Source organism: Harpia harpyja, chromosome 4, assembly GCF_026419915.1.
Source record: "Harpia harpyja isolate bHarHar1 chromosome 4, bHarHar1 primary haplotype, whole genome shotgun sequence".
In the NCBI taxonomy this organism is placed as follows: domain Eukaryota; kingdom Metazoa; phylum Chordata; class Aves; order Accipitriformes; family Accipitridae; genus Harpia; species Harpia harpyja.
In genome coordinates, this window is record NC_068943.1 from 62,306,031 (window position 1) to 62,332,733 (window position 26,703).

At 36.3% G+C, this 26,703-nt stretch overlaps 1 protein-coding gene across 2 annotated transcripts in view; it reads left to right on the top strand.

Moving 5' to 3' along the window:
* Positions 1–26,490, top strand: part of ENPP3 (ectonucleotide pyrophosphatase/phosphodiesterase 3) — a 46,263-nt gene extending 19,773 nt beyond the window's left edge. Inside the window, exons 9-25 of one of the 2 annotated variants that reach the window (XM_052784371.1) lie at positions 1,252–1,361; positions 2,728–2,793; positions 3,670–3,742; positions 5,130–5,238; positions 5,402–5,530; positions 6,921–6,952; positions 9,838–9,965; positions 11,812–11,878; positions 13,477–13,564; positions 14,344–14,513; positions 14,624–14,675; positions 15,433–15,587; positions 20,107–20,242; positions 20,741–20,818; positions 22,267–22,399; positions 24,076–24,232; positions 25,801–26,490. In XM_052784371.1, the coding sequence (XP_052640331.1) occupies positions 1,252–1,361; positions 2,728–2,793; positions 3,670–3,742; positions 5,130–5,238; positions 5,402–5,530; positions 6,921–6,952; positions 9,838–9,965; positions 11,812–11,878; positions 13,477–13,564; positions 14,344–14,513; positions 14,624–14,675; positions 15,433–15,587; positions 20,107–20,242; positions 20,741–20,818; positions 22,267–22,399; positions 24,076–24,232; positions 25,801–25,974 (1,857 nt within the window). In that variant the 3' untranslated portion in view covers positions 25,975–26,490. Of the gene's footprint in view, positions 1–1,251; positions 1,362–2,727; positions 2,794–3,669; positions 3,743–5,129; positions 5,239–5,401; positions 5,531–6,920; positions 6,953–9,837; positions 9,966–11,811; positions 11,879–13,476; positions 13,565–14,343; positions 14,514–14,623; positions 14,676–15,432; positions 15,588–20,106; positions 20,243–20,740; positions 20,819–21,045; positions 21,133–22,266; positions 22,400–24,075; positions 24,233–25,800 lie in introns of those variants that run through there. The other variant, XM_052784372.1, reaches the window with a different exon arrangement.
* The last annotated feature ends 213 nt before the right edge of the window (positions 26,491–26,703 follow it).

Below are 26,703 nucleotides of genomic sequence, written 5' to 3' on the forward strand. Positions count from 1 at the left end.
GACAGCTTTCTTAATTGCGTTAAAGCTCTTGCAGCTCCTTCTTGCCTCTGCAGTTCTGTTATCTTGTTTATTAATTGCTCCACTGTCCAAGTTCCTCATGTCCGTTGTTTTTCTGGTGGTTCAAAGTCCGTTTATACTGCAGCTGTCACATACTCCGGCCCACTCATGCTAACTGCGGCCTACTTATGCTAACTCTAAATAATCAGGCTCAAAGAAATGTCTCCCATTTTCCATGAAATCTCCCACAATCAACCACCTCTCTAGGAAGCCTGTTCCACTGTTTGACCACCCTCTCTGTAAAGAAATGTTTCCTGATGTCAAGTCTGAACATCTCTGATGCAGCTTAGAACCATTTTCCATCTTCATGATCCATTCCACTGGCATTTGCCACAGGAAGAAAGATCACTTCTTGTTGCCAGTTATGGAAATACCTATACGATTTTTTTCTATGCTGACAATACCCAAGAAATGGCAACATCCTGGCTTCCATGCTACTGCTTCCCCTGTGCTTGGCACTGGTGAGGCCGCACCTCAAGTACTGTGTTCAGTTTTGGGCCCCTCACTACAAGAAAGAGACTGAGGTGCTGGGGCGTGTCCAGAGAAGGGCAACAAAGCTGGTGAGGGGCCTGGAGCACAAGTCTTATGAGGAGCGGCTGAGGGAACTGGGGTTGTTTAGCCTGGAGAAAAGGAGGCTGAGGGGAGACCTTATCGCTCTCTACAACTACCTGAAACAAGGTTGTAGTGAGGTGGGTGCTGGTCTCTTCTATCAAGTAACTAGTGACAGGACGAGAGGAAATGGCCTCAAGTTGCACCAGGGGAGGTTTAGATTGGATATTAGGAAAAATTTCTTTACTGAGAGGGTTGTCAAGCATTGGAACAGGCTGCCCAGGGAAGTGGTGGAGTCACCATCCCTGGAGGTATTTAAAAGATGTGTAGACGTGGTGCTTAGGGACATGGTTTTGTGGTGGACTTGGCAGTGTTAGGTTGACAGTTGGACTCGATGATCTTAAAGGTCTTTTCCAACCTAAACGATTCTATGATTCTATAATTTTTCTTCAGAATGTGTATGTAGAAAACAAACTTCAAATCAGATATGGTCATTAGGCAACTGCATGATGTGTGAAAAAAGAAAGAGGAATGCATGCTTACAGCCCATATTTCTGATCCAATTATGTATTTTTGCTTTGGTGATCTGAGGTCCTCCAGTGGTGTAAATGCCATAAAATAATTTGTTTGTATCTTTACCCATAGGTCTGGCTGACAGCAATGTACCAAAATTTGAAAGCAGGCACCTTGTTTTGGCCAGGCTCTGATGTTCCAATTAATGGAACATACCCCACTTTGTACAATGTATACAACAGGTAAATTTTTGTAGGGCTTGTAGTAAATTCCTGTAAATTACTCCAAAAATCCAAATTGCTATATGACAGTTGAAGGAAATGAAATATAAGATTTTTAAACAGTCTGAGAGGTAAATGCATGTCACATTGTCCTGGTTTTGCCATGGAACTACCAATAGTAGTTGAAATTTTCAAAATCATTTAGGGGATTCACAATGAGAAAGTCAAAGGGTACTGTATATTCTGCTCTCCTAGAGAGTTTTGAAAGTTTCAGCCAACTGCAAGCTAATGATCTCCCACTAGGAAAGCATCCTATAACTGATTAGTATCCACTGCAAAGCTATACCAACTATTACTGTATTTCCACACATAAAATCTACACATATGATATAGCCCTTTACAAATACTTGTAGCTGTACTTGAGAATAAGTTTTCAGATAGCCTATACCCTAAGATAATGAACAGAAAGTTGGAAGTCATGGCAAGAGGCTATAGGAGGCAGAAACTAACTGAAGAGATGATGCTGGATAGGGAAGCTACTGAAGGAAGACAGGCTCTAGATCAATTCCCTCCAGTCTTGCTTGCACGTGTGATAATGTGCACACTGCTGATGAATCATAGTTCTGTATGTTTTGTCTAGTTAATTCACAGGTTACACATGTGAAAATATAGCAATTACCTTCGTAGTATTTTTTTCCTTATGGAAGGCATCAATGCTAGTAAACTATTTCTAAATTTTCATGATGATTTCAGTAGATATCCCATGATTCTTCACATTTACAAACATAATCTAAAGCAAGTATGTAACTGTAAGTCTCTATAGATAATAAAGGTTTTGCAGTGATGTGTAGGATTAGTACCCAGAAAACACCTGAGTACTATAGGTAACTAACATAAAGCTTGTGCATGACTTTGGAGGAAAGGAAAGCTATTAATGGGTGAATTCCTTCATAGGAGACAAAGCATGACCTCACAAAGATTTTGCTGGGGACATTACCTTTAAAATGTGAAAGTCCAAGGTTTATACATGCTGGAAAGAATAAAAATTATTCTGACTTGTACTTCAGGTTTATGTCCTGAACTTGAAATCTCTTTTTTGCATGTATTTAATTATAAATATGTGAGTATTGCAACCCACATCACATGTTTGTGTTTGCAAAATCAGGATCTGTCTAATTGCCATTAAAAGTGAGTTACATTCAATCAAAAATGAGAATAATAAAACTGATTGCTGGTACCTTGTTAAGATGCATCATTCTTGAAATCCAAATCTGTGACTTTACTATATGATTAGAGGGCAGACACTCTCTGTGTCTTGGAATTAGAAGGGCTTATCAGAAAAACCTTGTTAAAATCTTGTTAACGTTGTATTTTTTTTTTTTTTCAGTTCAGTTACATATGAACAGAGAATTTCAGGAGTATTGAAATGGCTTGATTATAGCAAGTCTGAGAGGTAACAGTAATATCTAGCTGGTTTGTGAGACTATATCTTAGAAAGGTTTTAATGCTTAGCAACTGAGATTTCTATTGGTGTTTGTGAAACATGGAATCTTCCTCACCACCTCAAATGATACTTTGCTGAACTTAAGCCTGTTCTGTAAGTATAGCTAATCATTTTCAGGATACGATTGTAGATATAAAAGATGAAAAAGTGAACATATATCTGAATGGGATGTACTGTTGCAGAAGTTTTCTTTTATTGTTGTGTCTTTTTTCTTGGTGCACGGCCTAGAGGAAACATGGAACATTCAGTTTCTGGTCTAAGTGTATGGATGAAGGATGTTATATGAAAGATATTGCACAAGACAGGTTAAATATCTGAAAGTAATTGCAGGCAGTATTTCAGGATGAAAAGTAGATGTCAGGACTGATTATCATGCTCAACTTTGTGACATGTAAACAAGTGAAATCTTTTATATGATAATTTGTTAACAAATTCCTACTATATTTACAGTTAGAATATGCTCTCTAGAGCCTCACTGCTTAATCAGGAAGAAATCCTTTAGGTGGTAGTTCTACTTATATCTCAAAAAGGAACAGCTTGCTCTGCTATCTGAGACATTGAAGTTTTTCAGAGTGATTTCTGGATACCAGTTAAAGACACTGGATACTGTTTCTGAAATTGTAACTTCAGATTGTGTTGATTAATTACAAAACTCAGAAGAAGTTGAATTATTATATTTGCTGTATGGACTTTTATTAAGGTTTAAAGAAGTTATTTATAATTCTGTTTTAAGTTTGATTTAGTTTTTTTTAAATGGAAGTGTTCTTTTGATATGCTGTCTCTAATTTCTCATAATATTCCATTCTTATTTATTTCTAACTTGAGGCCTGATTTCTACACTTTATATATTGAAGAACCAGATTCTTCTGGACATTCATTTGGACCAGTTAGTGGTGGTGTAAGTAGTTTTTGTGTTTTTCTTAGACTAAATTGAACTAAAAATGGTGCTGTACTATGAACTTAACCAACTTACAAACATGGAAAGGACAGTAGATCAAAAATTACCGTGACTGTTTTATGAGTTTTTATTAAGAAGTCCTGCTTGTGGTTGATCCCATTGTTCTGATTCCAACACTGTGTGTGAATCAAAAGAGCTGTAAACCAAACAGACTGGCAGAAAATCATTTCAGATCATACTATTAGAAATAATATTAATGGTTGTGTTCAGACTGAACTTTAATTTTATTGCCAAGTGATATTTGGAAGCATGTGGTCTGGCAAATCCTCAGAACTGTCTTTTATTTATTCCTAACACTGTACTTCAGTGTTTGTTAATTTGTAACCCAAAAATATTACATTTTTACTTGCATGCAGGCAAAAAGTTCAGTCTTAAAGGAGCTTGGGGCTTGTCATATCAGCTCCTTCCTGGAATGGTCTTGTTTAATATATTTGAAAATGGTCTTCAGCAAAAGGACTTGTTATAATGAACAAAGACAGAAAGACTGATCTTTGTAGGATAGTTTTAGGCTCCCTAATTGGAAAGGGACCTCCATTTCTCTTTGTACATAAAGGGCTTAAAAACCCATTACCGTATGCATAATTGTATATGTGTACATTGTCCATGCATGCAAGACATTCAAGAGAGTGCAGCAGAGTTAGGGGAACAAGGGTGTAAGCAGTCAGACATGGAGTCCTCAGACTCAGTCAGGTATCGTCCTTACTGTAGGACTTACAGGAAGACTGTAAGTCAGCTGTGCCAACTAGGGAAGAGCCATCCACTGTGAATGGCTGCAGGGAGCGTTGTGCTGGATTTCTCCCATATTACTTCAGTGGTGGTCAGTGGTTTTCTGTAGGAAGTTTAAAGGGACTGTATATATGAGAGAAGGGCACCATGCCTTCTTGGAGGCTACACTGGTCTTATAGATAATATGTGTGTGTAAATATTTTTTAAATACCGCTTATTGTTAATACAATGACATGTTCATACTACAACAAAAATTGTATTTAATGTTACAAATCTGATATTTTATATAAATTTGGGAGTGAGGAACAAATTTGATCGGAATGTGTTGTTTTCTTTCCATAAACATATTTTAAAGCTCATTTTTTCTAAGGTAATAGAAAAAATTAATTGTGAGTCTTTTTTTAAGTTGCATATTCTGTGGTAGAGTAGTGGAATCCTGCACATCTATACTCTAGTGGTGATGAAAAAAGAAAAAAAGAAGCAACATTAAGAACCTGAAAACTGACAGAAAAGCTCACTTTTTTCAGACTTTGATGATCACATTTAAGTGAGAACTTGAAATCAGAAAGAAAAATTCTAATGAAACAGGTTTATCTCACAGGTAATCAAAGCCTTACAGCTAGCAGATCAAGCACTGGGGATGCTAATGGATGGACTTAAACAAAGAAACCTGCACAAATGTGTAAACCTCATTGTTTTAGCTGATCATGGTAATGTATACAGTTCTTTTTTCAATCTAAATTTTACTGAGTCATAGTTTTCTTCCTCTGTGTAATATGTGTGCTTACTAGTTTTAATCTATTTTGTAATTCTCTTTATCTTCCTTGCCATATATTGTATACAAAAAATAACTCTTTCTATATTGTCCTTTAGGGATGGACATGACCTACTGCAAACAGTTAGAATATATGACTAAATACTTCAAACAGATTGATTTCTACATGTATGCTGGGCCTGCAGCTCGCATTCGAGCAAGAAATGTTCCAAAGGACTATTTTACCTGTAAGTGTAGACCAATCCTGGGATTGCACAATCAATATAACAGGAAATAAATAAATAAATAAATAGGGAAAATAGATGATCAGTAGTAATCAGCAGAGTGAACAGCTGTCTGTTTCACTTAACCTGGCTTAAACATCCCTGGAAGTTGTGGTTGGTTTTTATTTTTTGCAAGAGCAACCCCTTTAGATTAAATTGAAGCTTAGAAAAGCTTGTTGCAGATTCTGATTTGCATTTCCTTAGCATGTGGAAAGATGAAGTAGAGATATTTTTGTTGTTTTGAACTGGAACTTCAGGTCTTTCATAAGTCCACTGCTCTTCACAGATTTCTTAAGCAATGCTGGCAGAGTCCATCTTTTTGAAGCAGTGACTATTTCTAACTGTGTGTACAAAGTTACGGAATCTGAATCTTAGCACAGTAGGATCTAAGCCTTGGTTGAGCCCTTTAGCTAGTATCACAAAAGAACACAAAATTGAAACCATGTGAGCTGACTCTGACTCGGAATAGATACTGTGCTACCAGACTGAAATGAAACAAACCACCTCAAAACTTTCTGTATCAGGGAAAAGAATGGAGAGAGGTAAAATGATGGAAGTGCTTGATTTAGTGAGTTTGTAGAATTCATAAAGTATTCTAAAAGGCTTAATTCTTGCAGATCTCAAGTAAAAGCTGGGATCCCATTGTACTTCATCTTTTCTAATTGTATTTATCTTTGTAGACACAATATTTATACAACATGAAGCAGACTTTCCTTGGTTTAAGTAGAAGACAGTCTAAGACAGGAGCAGAGTAATAAGCAGAGAGAATAATGGTGTTTCGTATGTGTCTTAAGCTCAATATAATTGTTGACTCATTTCCTCTAATGCTCTTACTTTTTCTGAAGGAATTTTCCTTCTGTAAAGTGCTCAGATTTGTTTTTTAGAAAGCTAATGTCAAAAGGTTAAAGTGACTCTTTGAAAATGTGGAAGGTGAAAGTACTAAGACAGACTGGATTTTTCTCTGTGACTGCTGCTGGAAGAGGACTACAAGACAAGTGCTCCAGGTCCACTTCAGTGTAAAAAAGGTTATACTTCATACAGGTTAGGTGGGAGAGAAAATTTGGTTCTGATGATGTGCCAGCTTTAGGTGTAGGCAGTCATCACCATGGCAGTTTTCTACAGTCTGTCTTGATGTACCCAAAGTGCTAGGTACGTCCACAGGCTACCACATTTACAGACAGTTACTCTTGGAAACATAACATTCCTACCTGTGGAAGGCTATGGTTACCATAATCTTCACAGGCTAATGAAGAAATTCAATTTTACAGACAAAAAGCACATTGAAATTTTTCTCATGAGGCTTTGGACCTTCAGCTGTTGGAATGTATGTTAATTCATCTTTTCTTTTTAACAGTTGACTCAGAAGGAATTGTTAAAAACCTCACAGTGAGTAAATATTTTCATAATTTTTCCTCATAGTTCCTCTTAATAGGAATCTGATCAAAAAGCACAGTTTGTGAAAAACCGAGACTACAGTGCCAGTTTAAATAGTGTACTGACTCCAGTGTACCATAGGAGGCAGTTCTGGAAGTTGTTTGAAGATGGTGCACGAAGATTTGTCATGGGGGGATCTCTGTTTAGAGCAAAAGAGTTTTCTGTACTTCTCTTTGAAAGAGAAGCAGCTGACTTCATGTGGAGAAAACAGGATATACCTTCATTATAGAACAGAATACAACACAGAGATGCTTCAGGTAATAGGCATCTGTTAGCTCTGGAACACAACTGCTGCACCCAGGCTAGGTGAAAGCAACTTTTCCACACAACAGATAATGACATTATAGAGCACATTGCCACAGGGTGTTGTAGGGGCTGGAAATATAAATAACAAGGGGGTATTTGAGACAAATTAATGGAGGACAAGCCTGTAAGGGCTATTAAACATAATACACAAGCAACCTCAGCCTTAAGAAATCCCTGAAGCCTAGAGGAAACTGAGCAGGTACAAGAAAGAAGGTTCATTCAATACTTGACTTGTTCTTACACACTTTCTTGAGTATCTGATTCTGGAAATTCTGGAGATCTGATTGGAAACAGAGTACTAGGCAAGATAACCTTTGGCATGAGGCGGTATGGCTCTTTTAGGATCTTTTATGACATACCACTTAAGTACTTGCAGTGGTTTTAAGTATGCTGCACTACCACTGGGTGCCATACTGATAGTTCTGCTTGGGTCTCTGCCACACCATGTGGACGTAGCACTCCAGGGCAGGACCAAGCTTGTCTGTGTCTCCATGTAGGCAATTGCTCCTTGTAGGTACACTCTGTGACAGCTGAGCTCTGAAGGGTGCAACGGAAGGAGTGCAGAACAGAGTGCAAAACAAAGGAAGACCAAGCCTATTTTACTGAAAGGTGATAAGATGTGGCAGTGCATGTTTTTCCTTATACTTTTTTAGATAGATAATTCCCTGCTTTTTTTTTTTTAGTGTTCAAGATATACATTAATACATGTGAGATGAATGTGGTGGACAAACTAAAATGCTTGTAGGAAAGTTGTCTTTTTGTATTTTCTTTGCATTTATAATTTACAGTGAGTTAAACATTAAAACTACTTGCTCTCTATGCATTGTCATAATTTTCCCTTTCCTTCATTGCCAGTTTGTTTTCTATTCTGTGACTAGTCCTAGTCCAAGCAGTAGACAGATATATTCTTATACTTTTAGAATAAATGCTCTCAGCTTGGAAAAATTATGGGCTGTCTCAGCTGGGTATATTTCTGATAAATCACCACTAGAGGCCTTCCTTTAACCTGTTGAACAACTCAGTTGTGCAATATTAAACGTAGCTTTTGCCTGCCACTGACGTCCAAAGAGCAGCGAATGTTCCTGTTTAATTTTTTCTTGATTCTGAATACCTAAGAATACAGTTGCAGTAGTAGGATATCAATGGTTGGGAATAGCAGAAGGAGCTTTTTCAGTGCTACATCCCCTACCCCACTATATGATGTGGAGCCTGTCATATCAAAGAGCAGTAGTGTAAGCGGAATAGCACGATTTGCATATTCTGTTCTCAACCCCAGTTGAAACTGCAACTGCTAAAAGTTGCAGAGATGTGACATCTCTGCCTTTTAGGAATAGCCTGGTATCAGGACGCTTCCTCTTTCCTTTTTCATTCATAAATAGTTAGTGTATTTTGTCCTTTCAAGTTCTTAGAATGAGGGTTTTGGGCAGAGAAGGGAGTTGTGTGTTGTATACTAATTGCTAATTGATAGACATAAAGTGATATTATATGTCGATTTCCTCTATTTTTCCCTTTAATTAGACTATGCTTTGTAGAATGGCCTCCTGTCCTGGGCTAGCAAACCCATTGAATCCTTATTTTTCATGTTACTGGATTCCACTATGCTTCTTTGATGACTATCCAGGCACACTCACTCTCGTTTCACGTTAATGTTATTCTGTGCAGAGTATACAATTCTAGTACTTAGAGGTGAAGATGTCAGATCAGACTCCAAGTGTGCTATAGTTTTTACTGCCTGTGTGGTAGAACAGGTCCACTTCTCTGGCTTACCCAGCTTCCTAGCAGCTCCTCCCTCAGCATTTTAGATGTTCTGTGTTGTCCCAGTGCTGGATTGCTGATCAGCAACACTTCTGAAACATTGCCATGATGCTTGCAGCCAGCTGGAATGGCTCCTGATGGCCATATGTAGTTAAATCTTTGCAGTATGTCATATGGTTGTCATTAGGCTCTCAATGCAAACTCATTCATGGCATGCCTGCTAACACAGCAGTTATATTAACACATTAAACGTGGATGTAAAAGCTAAGGCATTTATCTAACAGCTGAGTACTGGACATTTACATGGCATGAGAGTACATGTTCAGTCTTGCAGCTAAAACCCTAGACTGTGCTTTGTTACGTATACTTGGTTTTCTTTGTTATTTATTGAATGGTAAAGTAATAGAAGATGGCAGAAATAAACTGCCAGGGAACTTTCTCTTGTGGAGTGTAATCTTACATACTAGATGCCAGTGACATTAGTATGGACACACAGACTAAACATTACAGCCTTAGGATTACTTTTACCAAAGTATTTGTGAACTTGCTATACATATTATAGCACTATATTTTCAAACAGTTCCAAAAAAAGCCACTTTTCCTTCCATTGCTTCTTGGGCCAAAAATGAGATCTGCAGGTTATCTGAGAATCTATCTGTGAATAATGTGCTTTGTTCTTACATTCCTGCCACTAAGATGTTTGTGATAATTTTGAATGATCAGTTTATTTTTGATACTGAGCAAAACTCATGACTGGGCTCTTTCCTTTTCCACAGTGCAAAAGATCCCCTCAGCACTTCAAGCCTTATCTGACACCCGACTTGCCAAAACGATTGCACTATGCTAACAACATTCGTATTGATAAAGTTCATCTTTTGGTGGATCGACAGTGGCTGGCTGTGAGGTAACATAATTTGTGTGACTGTTACCTTATCTTTTTCATCCATTCTCATCCTTTTAGTTTCCTTCACAGATGCCTGATTTCCCGTTTTGCTTTAGACTTGTTACATTTCCATGTTTGTTACTTTTAAAATCTTACTATGTGTAAAAAGGAAACACACCTTATATATAAAACCAAGAATGTATTATTAGTATGATTCAAATCTGAATAGTCTAATAAAAGAATCATCATTACTCCAGATGAAATTTTTACAGAAAAAAAATGAAGAAAAAAGCAAATAAAGAAATGAATACTACTACTACACAGAAAAGGTCTCAAAACAATGCCTCAAAATTGTTATACAATGCCTTCCTAGTATCTAGCCCTTTTCCTGGCATTACAGTCTCCCCTCTGCTGCCCTTCTGGGTCCTAAGGTTGATGGCTTCATTCTGGTGCATGTGTGGATATGGCTAGTAATCAGCATTATGAATCCTTCATCAGGAGGAATATGATGTCCGTGTTCCTTCTTCCACACTCTGTGATCTGAATGGGGTCCTTCCTGTATGTATGATAACACTACAGCTTGCTTATTCTTCACTGGCCTGCAAGTTAACATTGCATCTCAGTTCACTAGATATGGTGCATTCTGCAAGTGTTAGATATTTGTTCTTTATTCTCTTTCTTACCTCTAAGTCTGGTTTTGCTCAGTTCCAGGTCTGCATTTCCTTAATTGGCCGTTGGTGAGTTGTTTCTAGCCTCAGTCTCCATTCTACACAGAATAACAAATTGTTACTGCTATCTGCATAAAAAATATGTCTTTACCATGCAAAGATAAACTGATAAGAAAACAAATTAGACATAACCACCTTGCCATTACAAAAAATTGCTGTAAGAGCTAAACAATAAAAAAATAGCTCTGAGCAAGTCAGGAGCAGTTCAGACAAGCCTTAGTCCTGAGGCCTTGAAAACTCAATACAAAGCCTGTGGTGTTAGTAGCAATGCTGTATTTACTGAGCTACAGTCTTGCAGTAGGAGAAGCATGAGCTGACTTGGAATTTTAAGACTTCAAATAGTAGAAAATGCCTGATCAATATATGACTTGATTGTTTGTTTTGATGCAACCAAATAATTGTCCTGGACATATAAAAAGAAATGCCCACTGAAAAATCTCGTATTCACCTTTTTTTTAACTGCTGAAATGTTCTTGTGACTCTGAAAACAGGATACATGTGCTTGACAACTATGTGTTGAATCAGTATGGGATGACTATATCTTTCCATGTATCACCTCAGCAATGGGTAAATTAAAACAAGTGTTAGTCATTTTAAGTCAGACTATTCTGATGTGTTATTAATCCTATAATCCCCCCCCCATCCACATCTCTCCTTCACCCTTTAGAATCCATGATGAAAATGCACTGTCTTGTAAGGCAAGTCCCTTGCAGTCTTATTTATATTGTTCCACAGAGGTTAACAGCAGAGTCCTCCCATTATAGGTTTTCTATTAAAATGCAGATACCACAGAAAATAACTGAGGAATTCTTCCTAAGCAGATTACACTTGTTCTGAAACTTGTAGCTAGGTGAAGGCCTCAGTTCAAAAATAGCCATTTTGTCAATGTATTTTAAAAACATTGATTCACCGTACACTCAGTAGCTACCTAGACAGGATAATTCCTGTCCATAGCAATCTCTGTTACATGAGAAAGAGGTGTTCATAAAAGTGAACACTGGATGAGCAAAAAGCACTACAGTATTATGCCAGAGTCAGTTCTTAAGGCATGATCCAGAGTCCAGTGAGTCAGGATGACTGTTATTAACTGGTTCTGTTTGTGCCATTTTTACTTACACTATATGATGGTTTCTCCTTAGGAACGCAAATTACACAAATTGTGATAGGGGTAACCATGGCTATAACAACGAATTTAAAAGTATGGAGGTAAGATGATTTCTGTTCAAGTCTTGCACCTTCTTATATAGAAAATCACGATGTGCTAGGTGAACCACCAGAATATAAAATATATGATAGTTTTTGCAGTGTGATTTTTCTTCTGTGTTACCCACTGGGTCCACATATTCGTGTTGCCTTTCATCGATGTGTATGAGGCCTGCTTCCTTGGGATCCTGTAGTAAAACTTGTCTGGGCTCACCTTAACTCCATGGAGCCAGATAGACTACAGTAAACCAAGCATACCATGTTTAGCTATGGGACACTGAATTCTTTCATTCTTTCATTCTTCTACTGAAGCAATGACTGAAAAATCTCCATAGGCCTTGGGAGTTCAGTTGAACATCTGAAAGCCTGAGTGCTCAAATAAACTAAATCTCATTGACTCTGCTTATTGTACAAGACTTAATCATACCATCAGAGTAAAAAACTCATTAGTATAACCTGTATGTTAGTATAGCCTGTTTCATCTCATTTTCACTTCTGGTTACAGTGAAAATATTTTGAGTTCTTGAGCTTTTGGTTTTTCATGTTCTTTCTGTGATACGAACCTTTAAGTAAGGTCAAGCATCCCACTACTAGTCCCATATTCTGTGGCTAAGAATCAGATTCTTCCAGATCTTCACAGCAATATTAAAACCATATGTCAATATACTGATCAGAATGGTGCTGAATGTTTGTATGGAAAGAAAAGGTAAATTCTCGTTACCATGGAAACCTTGATCATAAATAACCTTATGCTGGTGGCACAATGACTGAGGAAAATTTTTTTCTTTTTAAAGGAGAAAAATGTCTTAGTGTTGTCTTTTTTAAAAAAATTAAAAATTCCTTCTCTGTTACGGGAACATAAGAATATTATTTTAGAACAGATCATTGTCCTGTTTAGTCATGTTTCCTGTACCTTATGGCAGGCAGCTCAAAAGGCTTATAAACTAGTAGAAACTGATGTGAGACTGTAAGTAGTATCAATGTTCTGCTACAGTGCTTGCAGACCCCGCAAGGGCTGCCCAGCACTACATTGCTTCATTGGTGGTACTGATGCAGGTCTCTGCTGAGCTTGGGATGGGTCTCTGCAGTTCCCTGCTCCTTGCTTTAACCATGGCTATAGGCTCTTAAATGACCCAAAGACTTTAGAGAACACAACATATTAAAACAAACCCCAACCCCCCAATGCTTGTATTTCTGGCTCAATATTAACCTTTAGATAGGATCTGTGAGTGTCATAACTCTGCATTTGTTGAAATGGCATTATTACAGGCTGTTGCAATGAAAACATAAAAAGGTGTGAATTTGAAACATAGCAAAAAATAGTTTTCGTAAGTATGCATCAAAATATTAAAGAACACACCTCCAGATTCATTATATAGTTTAAAGTATCCTGAGAAATTAATTCATGTTTTGCATTTTTCTTCAAATTATATGCAATGGGCAAAATTTGCCTTCTTTACCAGAACAATCCTATATTTTAACTTTTATGACTGTGAAAAGACTGTATTTTGTTCCAGTGTCCCTGTTTCCATAAAATCCAACTGAATTGTTTTTGAATTTGGATTCCTTTAGATAACAACTTTTGTTTTATTACAATCTAGGCTATATTCTTAGCATATGGCCCAAGCTTTAAAGAGAAAACAGAAGTGGATGCTTTTGAAAACATTGAGGTTTACAACCTTATGTGTGGTGAGTAGAAACAATCCAGTACTTTAGATGATAAACCAACAGTGTTTCCAAATACCAGTGTTGGAAGAGCTAAAAGAAGGGTATCTAAAAATTCAGTGAATTAAATCAGAAGCTAGGTTTTTCACACAAAACACTGAAGCCATACTCTTTTGCCTTCTGTACAGTGCTAAAAGGTTAACTGCCAAAAATTGTTGTGCTTTGAAGGTTGTTTCTGATTGCAGAAGGATTCCACTAAAGAATCAGAGAGAACTGCTTCTGCCACGTGGGCTTGCTGTTGAAATGATGCCTGTGGAATAATTGTGGGATAAGAATCTTATAGAGAGTTACCGCTCTTGCTCATAACTTGAAATGGACCATTGTAGTCCTGGCAGTGAGCAATTAGGAAGTATGTGCCTCAGAAAATATGGATTAATGCATCACACAAAAATGCAATAGGCTAGTGTGCTTCACAATACGTGATGCATTTGCAATCACATTTGTACTCTGCATTAAATCATCTAATCTTATGAATGTTATGGCAATGTATAAAACTGTATTAACAGTACTCAAATACATAATTACCAAATCTTGATGCAATGGAAGATAGCAATGAACCTTCATACCTAGAAAACTGGAAGTTGATGGTAGTAGTTACCATAATAGTTTAGATAATGGAATAAGCTATTTCTTCTATATTTAGAATGAATGCATAGGAAATGTGTAGAATTGGAAAGATAATGACTTTTAAAAATGCCATTTTAGTCTTAAAATATGTTTACAAATTTCAAATGTTTCAACAGATTTGCTGCATATTACACCAGCACCAAACAATGGAACACATGGCAGCTTGAATCACCTCTTAAAAAAACCTTTTTACAATCCTTCACATGCAAAAGAAAACTCACCTCCTTCTTCATGTCCAGTTTCCCATCTGACTCCCATAGATGATCTGGGATGCACATGCAAGCGTGTAAGTAGGGGCTTCTGGGATCTTTTAATCATCTTTGTCAAGTATGTTCTCTTTTCTTTGGTTTTTCTAAACTATGGATTCATTGTGAAAGATTTTCTTATATTTTACAGATATCAAATGCTTCAGTGCTAAATGAGAGGTTAAATCTTACCACAGAAGAAAGTAAGTAGCAAGAGATGAAAAGGACAGCAATATTTTTAAATCTATGCCTGGTTTAGATTTTGTATTGTTGGTTCCAGTGGGAATTTTTGGAGTGTTAATTAAAATTTAAAGTGAAGTGGGAAAGCCAAGTCAGAAGCATAACTTTTTTTCTTTTTTCTTTGCATTTGTTTAAAAAATGCTAATTAATACTGTTATAGCAACACTTATGCATAGGAATCAGATCTGAATCCCATTAAAATCTTGGAAAAAACCATACAGGTTTCAGTGGTCTTTGGAGAAAGCCTGAACATTTCCAGGCTATATGCCGTAACTCTTGTTCCCCACCTTGTAACCATAACTTTGCCTTTCTCTGATCAAAAATTCCCATAGATATTTCTGTGTGCTTTTTTATGGGTCTTCTGGAAATCTTAGGAAGCGTTGTGATGCTTCCTAGCCAAATAAGATGTAAATTTCACTCTACTGGCAAGATAAGTTCAAAAGGTTTATATTGGTATGAAATTGCAAAGAAGAAAGAATTTGCAAGTCTGATATATTACAGTGACTTTTGGGGGGTAAACTTAACATGAAAACTATTTTCTACATGTTTTTATTCCACTCATAAGCTAAGAGCTTAAAGAAACACATGCCTATGTTTACTGATGGTTTTATTTGTATTTATTAGTGGTTTAATTTACATTTTTTTCTCTGCTCTCTTAAACCTTTGTGCCATCCAAAATGTTATAGAAGAATGAATCAGTAATTATTGTTTAAATTCTAGTAAAGAAGGCAAACTCATATCATTTGCCATATGGGAGACCCAAAGCTCTTCAGAAGAAAAATGTCTACTGCCTCCTTTCCCATCATCAGTATGTGAGTGGATACAGCTATGATATCTGGATGCCACTGTGGACAGCATACACTGTGAATAAACCTGTAGGTTATCAAATATTCATACTATTCTTAAATATGTAATATAAAGGATTGAAAACATGGTTCAGTCATCAGGAGTCCAGGTTAAGAACTGATGGATATCATGTGACTAAGGTCCTTATGTCTGAAAAAGAAAAAGTGTCTTTGATATCTTTTAAATTTCAACTATCTTAAGCTATTGTTTAAAAAAGTGGGAATGGCCATCTGTTAGGGACACAAAAGATAGCGAAGAATAGAGCTGCTGGTAAGCTGGTTCCATTAAGCCTGTTCTATAAAATAAGCTGTCAAGACAGTGCTCCAACTTGCCTGTCAATTCCTGAGGAAAAGCAGGCTCTGATTTCCAAAATCAGAAGTTTTTAAGCTTTCCTATGAATATCATGATCTTTTTCCTATTAACAAACCTTTGTACAATTCTGCAAGACAGTTTGTACTAATGCACACTTCTGCATGTTCTGTTTATTTGCTCTCTATACATTATATAATTTCTGAAAAATGTAATTATAGCTGAATGAACCTCTGAGAGTTCAAGACTATGTGGCTCTGGAATAAATTGTTTGAGTTTTCAGGGTCAGTAAACTAGTGGACATTCATGGGCTTAATTCCCCCTATAATTTGACCCTTTTTCTAAGTTGCCCTGAGGAAATAACTTTTACACTGATTTTTCTGTCTGAAGAGAACTGTTATTGATGTTTACATGATTTCTTATTTTATCAGTACAAATATGGGGAAATTATTTTAATCAAATATATGCTGCTACAATGTTAGTATTTCAGAAACTTTTACTCCATACTTTCTCCTGATTTTTCACAATGTGGGTGAAGGATCACAAATCCAACCCTAAGAAGGCTTAAAGTCTAGTGAAACAAATGTCCATTTCAAAAAAGAATGGGTTTACTTCATCATATTTGAAGATCTGCTTTTATACCTTGCTATGAAAGTGCATTACCCTAATGAAAACCAGTTAATTGTGGGCAGATTTTTTTTCTGATTTCACTTTAAAAAGATTAAAAAGTCCCACCAGAGCTGGAGTCTTTTTAATATTTCAGCACTAGCAGCAAAAATCTCAAAAAAAGCAATAACTTTTCAGACATTTTCCTTTGTTGAAAACCAAATTCCTAGCTGGAAAAGAAGTGTATGAAATAAGTTCTTGCTCAATATAACATCTAAATCAACAGAAACACATATTTGTGGGAGTTTCTTACAGTAGTTTATGCAACATTGTGGGAAGCAGTGAATGACTGAGACTGAAGTATTGGAGGGTATAGTTCACAGCTGACTCTAATACAATAATGTATGTTTTCTATAAAAAGAATAAGAAAGAATAAATTTCCTCTGTAATACTCTCAGAGACACAAAGGTGAAAGGCTGTAAGTCTAAGAGCTCACTCACTGACTTACCTTATACAGTAAGCTGACATCACGATTTTTTATTACAATATGTACTAATCAAGAGAAAAAAAGCTTTATAATTTATAAGAGCAGTGGAAGGACAGAGGGACAGAGCTAATGCCTTTGACTGTAAGCTTTGGCTACAATACTTGGGAATGACAGAAAATTGCAATTTAAATTGCAAGAATTTTTTCTTGCAAGAATTGTAAGAATTGTAAGAATTTTTATTGCATCCTAGGTTATTTATGTTGTGGATGAAGCCTGTGCAGTGATTTACACAATTAGTAAGGTGGGGCATTTCTTGACATTAGATAGCTATAAAGAAGGGCTTAAACAGTAAAATAAATTATGCAGGCTGGAGTTTTGCTGGTTTTGTATGATTTGGAAGTTTTGAAACTGGGCTGGCTGATCAAGCCTGCATAGTATTACTGCACCTGCATGTGATATCAGAATCAGGGATATTATTAATAATATATAGTTATAAATGTTAAATAAATTATGTCAGAGTTTTGGTTACTTAGCATTCTCAGTCAAAGGAAAGTTTAAGAGTGAAGGACATTTATTTTCTTGAGGTTTACCCTCATCTTCCAGGGAGGAAGGCAAATTTTCTGGCAAAAAGATAGTCCTTCCACCTGCCTGCAGACACCTGTGGAATTTAAATAGCTTTTCTATGTAGAATCACTGAAGTTTACTATAAAAATATATTAAAATGTATAACAATCTAATCTATGCTGCAATGGGATGAAAACAGCAATGGGACTTGTATAAATGACTGGGATTTTTTGAACTAAAGCTCAGTGCACTGGGGATTATGGGAGTTTTGTCTTTTATGGTTTAGTTTTTTTAATTCTTGACTACTGAAGAAAGATTCCTGGAGGTGGCTGAAGTTGACATGACAGACCACAGCAGATGCTTGAAGTCTGTCATGTAATGCAAATAATTCATGCTTCTCGACATTAATTACTAGCTTGTCAAAAGACAATAATCTGCATCATAAAAGGTGATGCATGATGTGATAGGCAAAGCCATTTTTTAGTTGTAACTGTTTTCTTCAGAAGACATTATGGTTCTTTGACCTAAAAGACAAGGAGCCAAAGGGCTAAAGCTGTTGAATTGGTGTTGAATGTTTTTTTCTGATTCTGAAGTTTTGAGGCGATGGCTATCACTGTCAAGACCTCATTTCTTAATAAATGAGCACTTTCACTAGCTTCTTTGAGAATCATTCTATTCTTATTGATAGATCTGTTTAAAAATAGCTTATTCCTCTATTTTGAGGAAAAGAAATGAAGAGAGGTTGTAGCAGGGTCAATGTGTTAGTTCACAGAGCATTAGCAATACGGCTTGCAATCTGGGTTTGCATTAACTGTTCTCATTGTACTAAAAGGTGACACAGACAAAGCCATTTTCATGTCTCAACAGCTTTTGATATTATTTATTTGCTGACTTGTAGATCCTTGAAAAAAGCTGAAATATTCTTGAGCAGTTGCTTTTCAGTATTTTGAGAGTTCATAGGTTCATTATGAATTCTCATTTCTTCAGTTGAGAATTTTCTCCTGTGATGTCCAATGGAAATGCCATGAGCAGCCTTCATCTCCTAAATGTATGGGAGTGTTCGTAAAAATACAGGTTATATAATATATTACATATATGATGGACAGACAGTTCTAAAACACTGTCCTCCTGCCTTGGCACTTGGATTAGAGGTCATAGCTCATATAGTTAGCTTTAAGAAATGTGAAATAATGAGAAGAGAGTTGAATGGTGTCCTCATCACTTCAAGTTGGAGAAAATGTGAATGCTTCTAATAATCCAGATTCATGATATAGGTCAAAAGTAGATTCCCTGTGTGACCACTGTATTTAGTAAGAAGAATGAACTTCTCTTCAGGACAGTCCTTGGCATGTTTATTCAGACCTTTGTTACTTTGATTCAGGTTTCCCTTCAGAGATCATAAAGAAGTTGAAGCCATCGTTGAATATCACATCTCAATTATTAAATTTAAAATATTGGTTTCTTCAGTGACCCTGATCCATTAACCCTGCCTTATTGATTTGGACACTAGAAAGGACAAATTGCTCAAATGAATTGGATGTCAGTTTTGTATTGGGATTTACATTTGCTTGACAATGACATCTTATGTGCTCAGGTGGCAAAGGCAGTCTTTTGTCTTTTATATTTCATCCCATATGAATGAAATATATATATTTTCCATATACAACCTGACCATAATATGGTCATCTACAGGAATTCTCATAGAAGTAAGTAAAGAAATTGAATCAAGGAGTACAAAGAGGCACAAGAAGAACATTCCAGTTCTTTTTTTCTGCTCAGTTTTAACCGATCAAAATAAACAATGTACTGAAAATCAGTTTAGATGTTTAACTACTGTTTATAAAGGTATAAAGAAAATAAATATGTTCCGTTCTTACCAAAATGAAAATAAATTACATGTAAATGAGTATGAAAAAGAAAATGCAGTTAAACACAGAAAAGCATATTCTGATGTTTTAGTTAATGCTATTGTAAAATTACGATAAAGGTTACGGAAAAGGTTATGGAAACAAAAGTAAAGGTTATAGAAACAATTATACTCATCAGCATCACTTTTGGCCAGATCTTAGCTAGTGTGCATGTTAACATGTCTCAGTGAAGGTAGTGAAGCTAGCCAGTAAAATGTACTGAATTTACTATGAATTTATTTAGCTTTAACTCTTCAGCAGCACAGACTCTTATTATGGAGATAGCATCCTCAGATGCTAAGATGAGGTCATAGTGTCATCTTTATATACTAGCTGCTTTCCAGGAGGATGTGACATCAAGTCTGTGTTTCCAGAAATATGTAAAAGTGACAAATGAGCCAAACTTGTCACCTGGTTTTGCCTAAGGTATAACCTTATTTTGCTACTACAATTTTACATGCTGCATAAGGATTTCCCTGAATTACGTAAAACCAGAAGAAGTAGAGGAAAAACACTAGGCAGAAGACATCAGTGTCCATTACCTGCATTGACCTGATTCACTATGAAAATAGGAGAAGATTCAATGAAGTTCGTTCTAGAAAGTTAAAACCATACAAAGCATTGGGTTAGCCACAGCCGTGGGTGTAATACTTTTTTTTTTTCCCCTTTTCACAGGAAAACACATCTCCTCTTCCTCCCACTGTTTCAGACTGTCTGCGGGCTGATGTTAGGATCCCTGTTGCTCGGAGCCAAAATTGTTCCAACTACCCAGAAGGGCTGACCTTCATCCGCAGTTTCCTCTATCCTCCCAGTGAGCATGGTTCTTTTTATAGCTAGAGCTTAGAAAGTCTTAATCAGCTGGATGTGGGTTTATGTTTAAACATATACCCAAACACCAAACCAAACTTCTGCGGATCAGCATGTTGGGCAGAAAAAGGTTTCCAGTGTTTGTAGACTGACCAAAAGCAGGGCAACTGCTACTTGTATCTAAATATTTTCAGTTTAGAACATTTAAGTTTTTCTTTAAAAAATTGAACAATTTGAATTTGATGAAAACTGGTTGGAAAGATGTAAAGGGCTGTCCCTCTTCCTCTGTATGAATATTAATTTCCTATTATCAAATTTGATAATTACTTTATTGAACAGATTTTACAAACAAATTTGGATACATGTTTGCAGTAGGATCATACACTCGTGCTCAAATGTAAAATATAATTGAATTACATGTACCTGCAATTTATAGTAACATATGAATCAAATTCATCTTTGTATAATATTTCATGAATTTTTACTTTGTTCTTTCATATAGACTTCAATTCATCTGCTCTTGAACAGTATGATGCCTTACTCACCAGCAATATTGTTCCCATGTATAGAGCTTTCAGAGGTAGGTTGCAAAGTTTTGATTAATTTTTATTATTTTTTTGTAATTATGGTTCTGGATTTGATAAAGCTATGACAAAGACTTAAAAACATTAATGGGTGGCCTGCAGTATATCCAGATCTTGTGCAAATGTATTTAAAACTTTTTAAAAGTAGATGTTTGAAACTTTAAAATGCACTTATGTAAGTTAAATTTTTTTCTGTGTATAGTCCTGTCTGACCTCTGCTTAGGTGTACCTGTTCACTTCTGAATTTTCTCTTCATCTCTTGTGTGCTGTCCTAACAAGAAATCCTAGCTATGAAGCTCTCATGAAAATTTCCCCTTGGGGAAATGCTCAAGGTGAATGAAAATGGCACTTTTTCTTTCCTTTTGCGAGGTCTCAAGAGAAAACAGGACGAAGTTTGTAATCAATGCCCTGATACAGTGCCTGTTTCATCAAGCAGAAACTCAAACCAGATGATATTAAGCTTGGAATATTTATTTCAGGCAGGTGTTTCTATTATACAAGTGCAATAAGTTATGTTAACTCTTTCCATCCAGTCTGACTCACATTTGTTCATAATCACTGTTAAGAAATTTTCTACAACTTCATATCGTCCTGTTTTACTCTTAGGCCTAGGCTCATTTTCTTAGACAAAGGATAAAAAGAGGAATTGTGTAAGGAAAAAGCTGGAGGCAAAGCAATGATATAACTACCTTTCTAATGCACTCAGACCTCATTTATTCATTCACCCATGTCATATAAAAACCAGAAATCCAGAAAGCCTGGATTTAATCTTCCAATTAAATCAAAAACATTATGAAAAATCCAATTTTCCAAGAAAACTCTACAAGAGATTTAAACTTAGAGAAGTTACTCTAGACCATAAGCAAGAGGTAAGTCAGTAGGGGATGCCCTCAACTCCCCAGACGCATCTGGGTTTTTTCCATGATAGCTGTAAATATTTGAATAGTCTCACTAGCTTATATCCTATAAATTGTACTTTCTCAAATAACAGCTGTGAAATAAGCCAAATTGTCTAGTGATATTTGACATGAGTTCTGTAGAGTTAGACTAACTCTCAGGTGGTGAATATTCCTCTCATAAAGCTGTTATCTCAGTTCCTACTAATTGGCAGAGTTGCAGGTGCTAGCAGATAGGCCAGAAATGAATGACCTCTCAGCTCTAAAACTGTAGCTTCAGCTTCAGCTCAAATGCATTATCTCCAATAGTGCAATGGGCCTTGCAGAGCTATAATAGTATTTACCGTGCCTTTTTCAATGGTGTGTGAGAGTATGTCCCTTCTGATGAAATCCAAATTTTGTGTTACAAAGAGTTGATTTCACAGGCAGTTTAGTTTGGAACTTTTTATTATTCATCTATAGCAAAAAAGGAAATAGGTTCTTTTTCTTTAGTGGTGAAATAACTTCAAATTTATGTTAAATATGCTTGTATTTTCTTTTAATGACAGACATATGGGACTATTTCCATAATGTGCTGCTTCAGGAGTATGCTAGAGAGAGGAATGGAGTAAATGTTATCAGTGGACCGGTGTTTGATTACAATTACGATGGCCATTTTGATACTTTTGATGAAATTAAGCGGTAAGTACATGAAAAGCTAGAAGTCAAACTCCAGATTATTTCCCACTGTATTTCCACACAAACTTCTATTCAAGAAGAACAAGAAACAAGTATCACAGAGAATGGAGTATTCCCTTTATAATATTAAACCCACTGTTGCTCATACAACAGCAAATACTCCTGCAAACAGATACAGTACTGTAGAAGTTGAAGTTCCAGTAAAGAGAAAAAAGCTTTGTGGTTACATGTGGATCTATGTACACATGCACAGATACAGACCAGTAATTTGTTTCCCAAGCTTATGCCTAGATTTTTGGGCCTCTGCAACAGAAATACTGGGAGAATAGATGACATCTAAATATACGGATGATGTGCTTTAGTGTAATTTTCTGACTTTCATGTTGTGCTCACTCACCTGTTTGTTGTTCCTCCCTATTGTCTCAGACTGATGTGTTTTATCAAAGATCAGATTTCTATGTTTGCCTTCACTGAATCATGTAACTGGGAATGCAAAGTGTAACTTTCCTGAGTGCTACCTTTGCATAGCTATGGCTTACACAAGTCACTTGAAGGTCTGACAAGTTCCAGGTACATTTTAGTGAGCTCTGGTAGCATAACAAAATACATTTAAAAATTCATCTGTGTGTAGAAACAGGAATAAGAGAAGACTTGGATAAAAAAAATCTATAAAAGAGAAATATAAAAGATAAAGACCAATTATTTATGTTAGTGAATGAGGACAGAAGGAGGAAAAAACAGAATAAAAAAAAACAATTTAGATTGTTCCAAATATAGGGAAAATGCCTTGTGACAGTAAGAATGCTTATGTAGTAGAAAAATGCTGGGAAATCTACACAGCTGAATCTGTCACTGGAGATGTTTTATTCAAGGCTAGACTTAATACCACATCTGTCAAAAATGGTTTGAGAATGGGAAAATCAGCTCTGCCACGAAGTAGGAGGGTGGAAGGGAGGAGAGACTAGAACTTCCTTCCAAGCAGAATGCTGCAATATCCAGTTGACCACATAATGTCTACAGTTTGGAATAAGCACGTTTTATTCAGCATGGTTAGTCAGTCATACGAAGCAGTATAATGATTTCAGTGATGGTGTTTTTTTGAATACTGAAGATGTACAGCAAATTTGGGAAGTGTTCAACTCCTCATAACTTTATACACAAAAATGACCATGTTCACAGAATAGCCAGAAAAGGGAAGCAAAGACATTTTCAATCAGGTATCCTAAACTAGTTTATACAGCACATAGTCACAATTCATCATTCCAGCATTTCTTGCTGGCAAGGAACCAGAAGCTAATTTTCTCATCACTCTTCCCCAATTCAGTTTCATGTGGTTGAAATTCTTAATGTAATGAAGGGCAAATATGATGCTCTATCCTGCCTCTTCCAGATGTAGAGATCTTTGGCTTTGGCAAAATAGTGTTGACCATGTAAGCAATCCTGTTGGTTTCAGTGGGACTGCTTGTAGCAAAAGGACTAATCCATGTGCATTTGGCTGTTCATGAAACAGATAGTGAGGCTGTCTATCCCATCAGGTATTTATTTCAATTATAAAATAAATAAAAGTCATATAGTAGTGAAAGATCTATGCTGAGATAACTTCTATAAATTACTAATGGCATCAGTGGTTTTAATACTTGATATCTAGATAAATCCCTTAATTAATATTTGTTTTCTAGGCATGTAAACAATACAGAAATCCCTGTCCCAACCCATTACTTTGTGGTTCTGACTAGCTGCAAGAACAAGTCCTATACTCCACTGAACTGTTCAGGCTCCTTGGATGCTTTGTCTTTTATCATTCCTCATCGACCTGACAACACTGAAAGCTGTGCTGTAAGTACAGTTCTATGCTCCTGCATACCAATGAGCTTTGTGAACTGATTCCCAGTGGGATCCAGTCATCTGGAGAATCTTTAGAAGTCTAAGTGTTTAATTAATCCACTCCCCATGAGTTGAGAGTGAGTTGAGAGCTAAAGCAATGACTAGGAGAGTAAGAAGCTCCAGGAGAGGTAGCTGGAAACTAATGAGCTGACAGGAAGGCAAGGAAGAAGAAGAAAGGAGGGTTTGATAAGAGGACTTGGAAATGCTGTCACCTGAGAAGGGCTGAGAACAGCAGCACAGCCAACAGGGTGATGAGATAGCTTTATGGAAGGCTGCAGGATAAACTTACTCCAGAGGTAAAAGAGGACTTTTTGAGTGTTATTCCCTTCAGTGTAGCTAGAATTCCTTCAATCCTTTGTTCCGCCTTTATAAAAAATTAGACAGTAGGCATTTAGATGGATGGTTCTGCAGTGGAAGTTCATACTTGAAATAAATAAAATCTATGCTTACCATTAACAGTGTAAATCTCATGTTTTGTAGCAAACAAAAGAAATTAGCTGAGTGTAATATGCATTGTTGAGCCAGCTGAGTGTCTATTCCATAAACTCTGGGATGCAGAAGGTTCCTTAGCTCAGTGTGTGTATTACAGTCTCCCCACATAGCTGCACAGACTTGAACTGGCCCTCAAAGCAATACAATTGTGTTTATTCAGTTTATTTATAAATTTGAACTCATAACTCCAGACAGGTGCAAGCTTGCACTGCTTAGAAACAACTTGGGTGTCTCCTCATTTGTGGTGTGGATAATCCACAACTGCCTAGTTATCTTTTTGGTAGTTGAAAGTTGACTAAATATACAAAGTAAATTATTTGAATGAATTAGTCTTTATACTTTAGAAATCAACATCTGTTATTTCTAAAGCTTAGCAATAAACCCCAAATATCATTGCACTTCATATTCATTGTGTCTTGCAGTGCCATAAATTTAGGGAACCATTTGTGTCAGAAACAGATACTGTTAACGGAAAAGCAAATTACCATCTGTTTGCAAAAAAAACTTTTGTAGTAAAAGAATTGAACAGTAACATTTTTGATTGATTAGTGCTTACATTTCTATTGTTTTCCCTGTCTCTCTAGCAATTATTATTGCTGTCCAACAATCAAGACTGAGCTGCTGTAAGGACTTTGTTCAGGTTGCCAGGTGTCTGTTGTTTGGCTAGCCTGAGCACTGCAGCTAATTTATACTGTAACTAAAACTGTCCTTACTTGTGTGTTTAAAACCTGACTCAACTGTACTTTGTAGTTAAAGGTCATACTTGCCATTTCAGCATAATTTTTCTCCTCTGTTACTTCAGAAGTGCGGAAGTGGGGAGAGGGGACATCCATTTGATTCTGTTTAAATGAGATCCCTAAATGCAAGGCTGTAAAGATGTCTAGGAAAACCTGAAAGAAGTTTTACCGACTGGAGGCCTTTAGTCTGTCAAACCAGTTCAAACACTGATTATTGTCTAACAAACACCACCCCACCAAACAACAGAATGCTTTTATGTGTTTGAACGTTGTTCTTGTTTGTTTTGGCAGGAAAATAAGACACTTTCCGAATGGGTTGAAGAAAGAGTTCAGGCTCATTCTGCACGTGTTCGGGATGTGGAGCTGCTAACTGGGCTTGACTTTTACCAGGAAAGAAAGGAACCCATCTCTGAGATCTTACAGCTAAAGACATTTTTGCCAATATTTGATACTGAAATTAACTGAGTATCTGTTAAAAAAGTATCAGTGCTTGGAAGAAAGCAAATTTAAGTGATTTAACTTTTTTCCATGCTAAAGTATGTAGGAAACATGACTACAGCTCTTCTATAGGAAAACACACTTAGAGGAGCTAATTTCATTTTTCAAATGCGTGTTCTTTGGTCAAGTGTTTTGTGCCAACTGAATAAAAATTACCTAAAGTAAATTAAATCATCATTGCTCAGCCAGTGTTTTAAAACAGAGAATATTTTATTAGTAGTGGTTTGAAAAAAACCTGCAAAAGGAACATGTTTCATAGTAGAGAGACCCCAGAATTGTAAACTGTATAGAAAATATTTCTATAATGCAGTTGGAAAGTGAAGCAGTTTGAGAGGAGTGTGAGTGTTTTCTCTCGTGTTTATCAGAGAGGTTATGGTTATCTAATACTAGTATGTCCTGAAATGTTCTGAATTTTTCTTTCTCACCTATTAATTTACATGGAAACTGCTATGTATTTAAAAAACATATTAAGACTCACAGGAAGTTTGTATATAGTGGAAGTGTCTTCTATGATCATCCCCTATGTTTTCCACTTGAGTTAATTCATTATGCTAGTAATGAGTGAAGTGAAGTTAGAGTAAACAAGGTATATTCTGTACCCTTCAGAAATCTTAAAGCATTCTGAACATGAAGAGGTAAAAGAAACACTCTAGCCAGAATAATTTTGTCTGGATATTTACATGTATTTGCAACGAT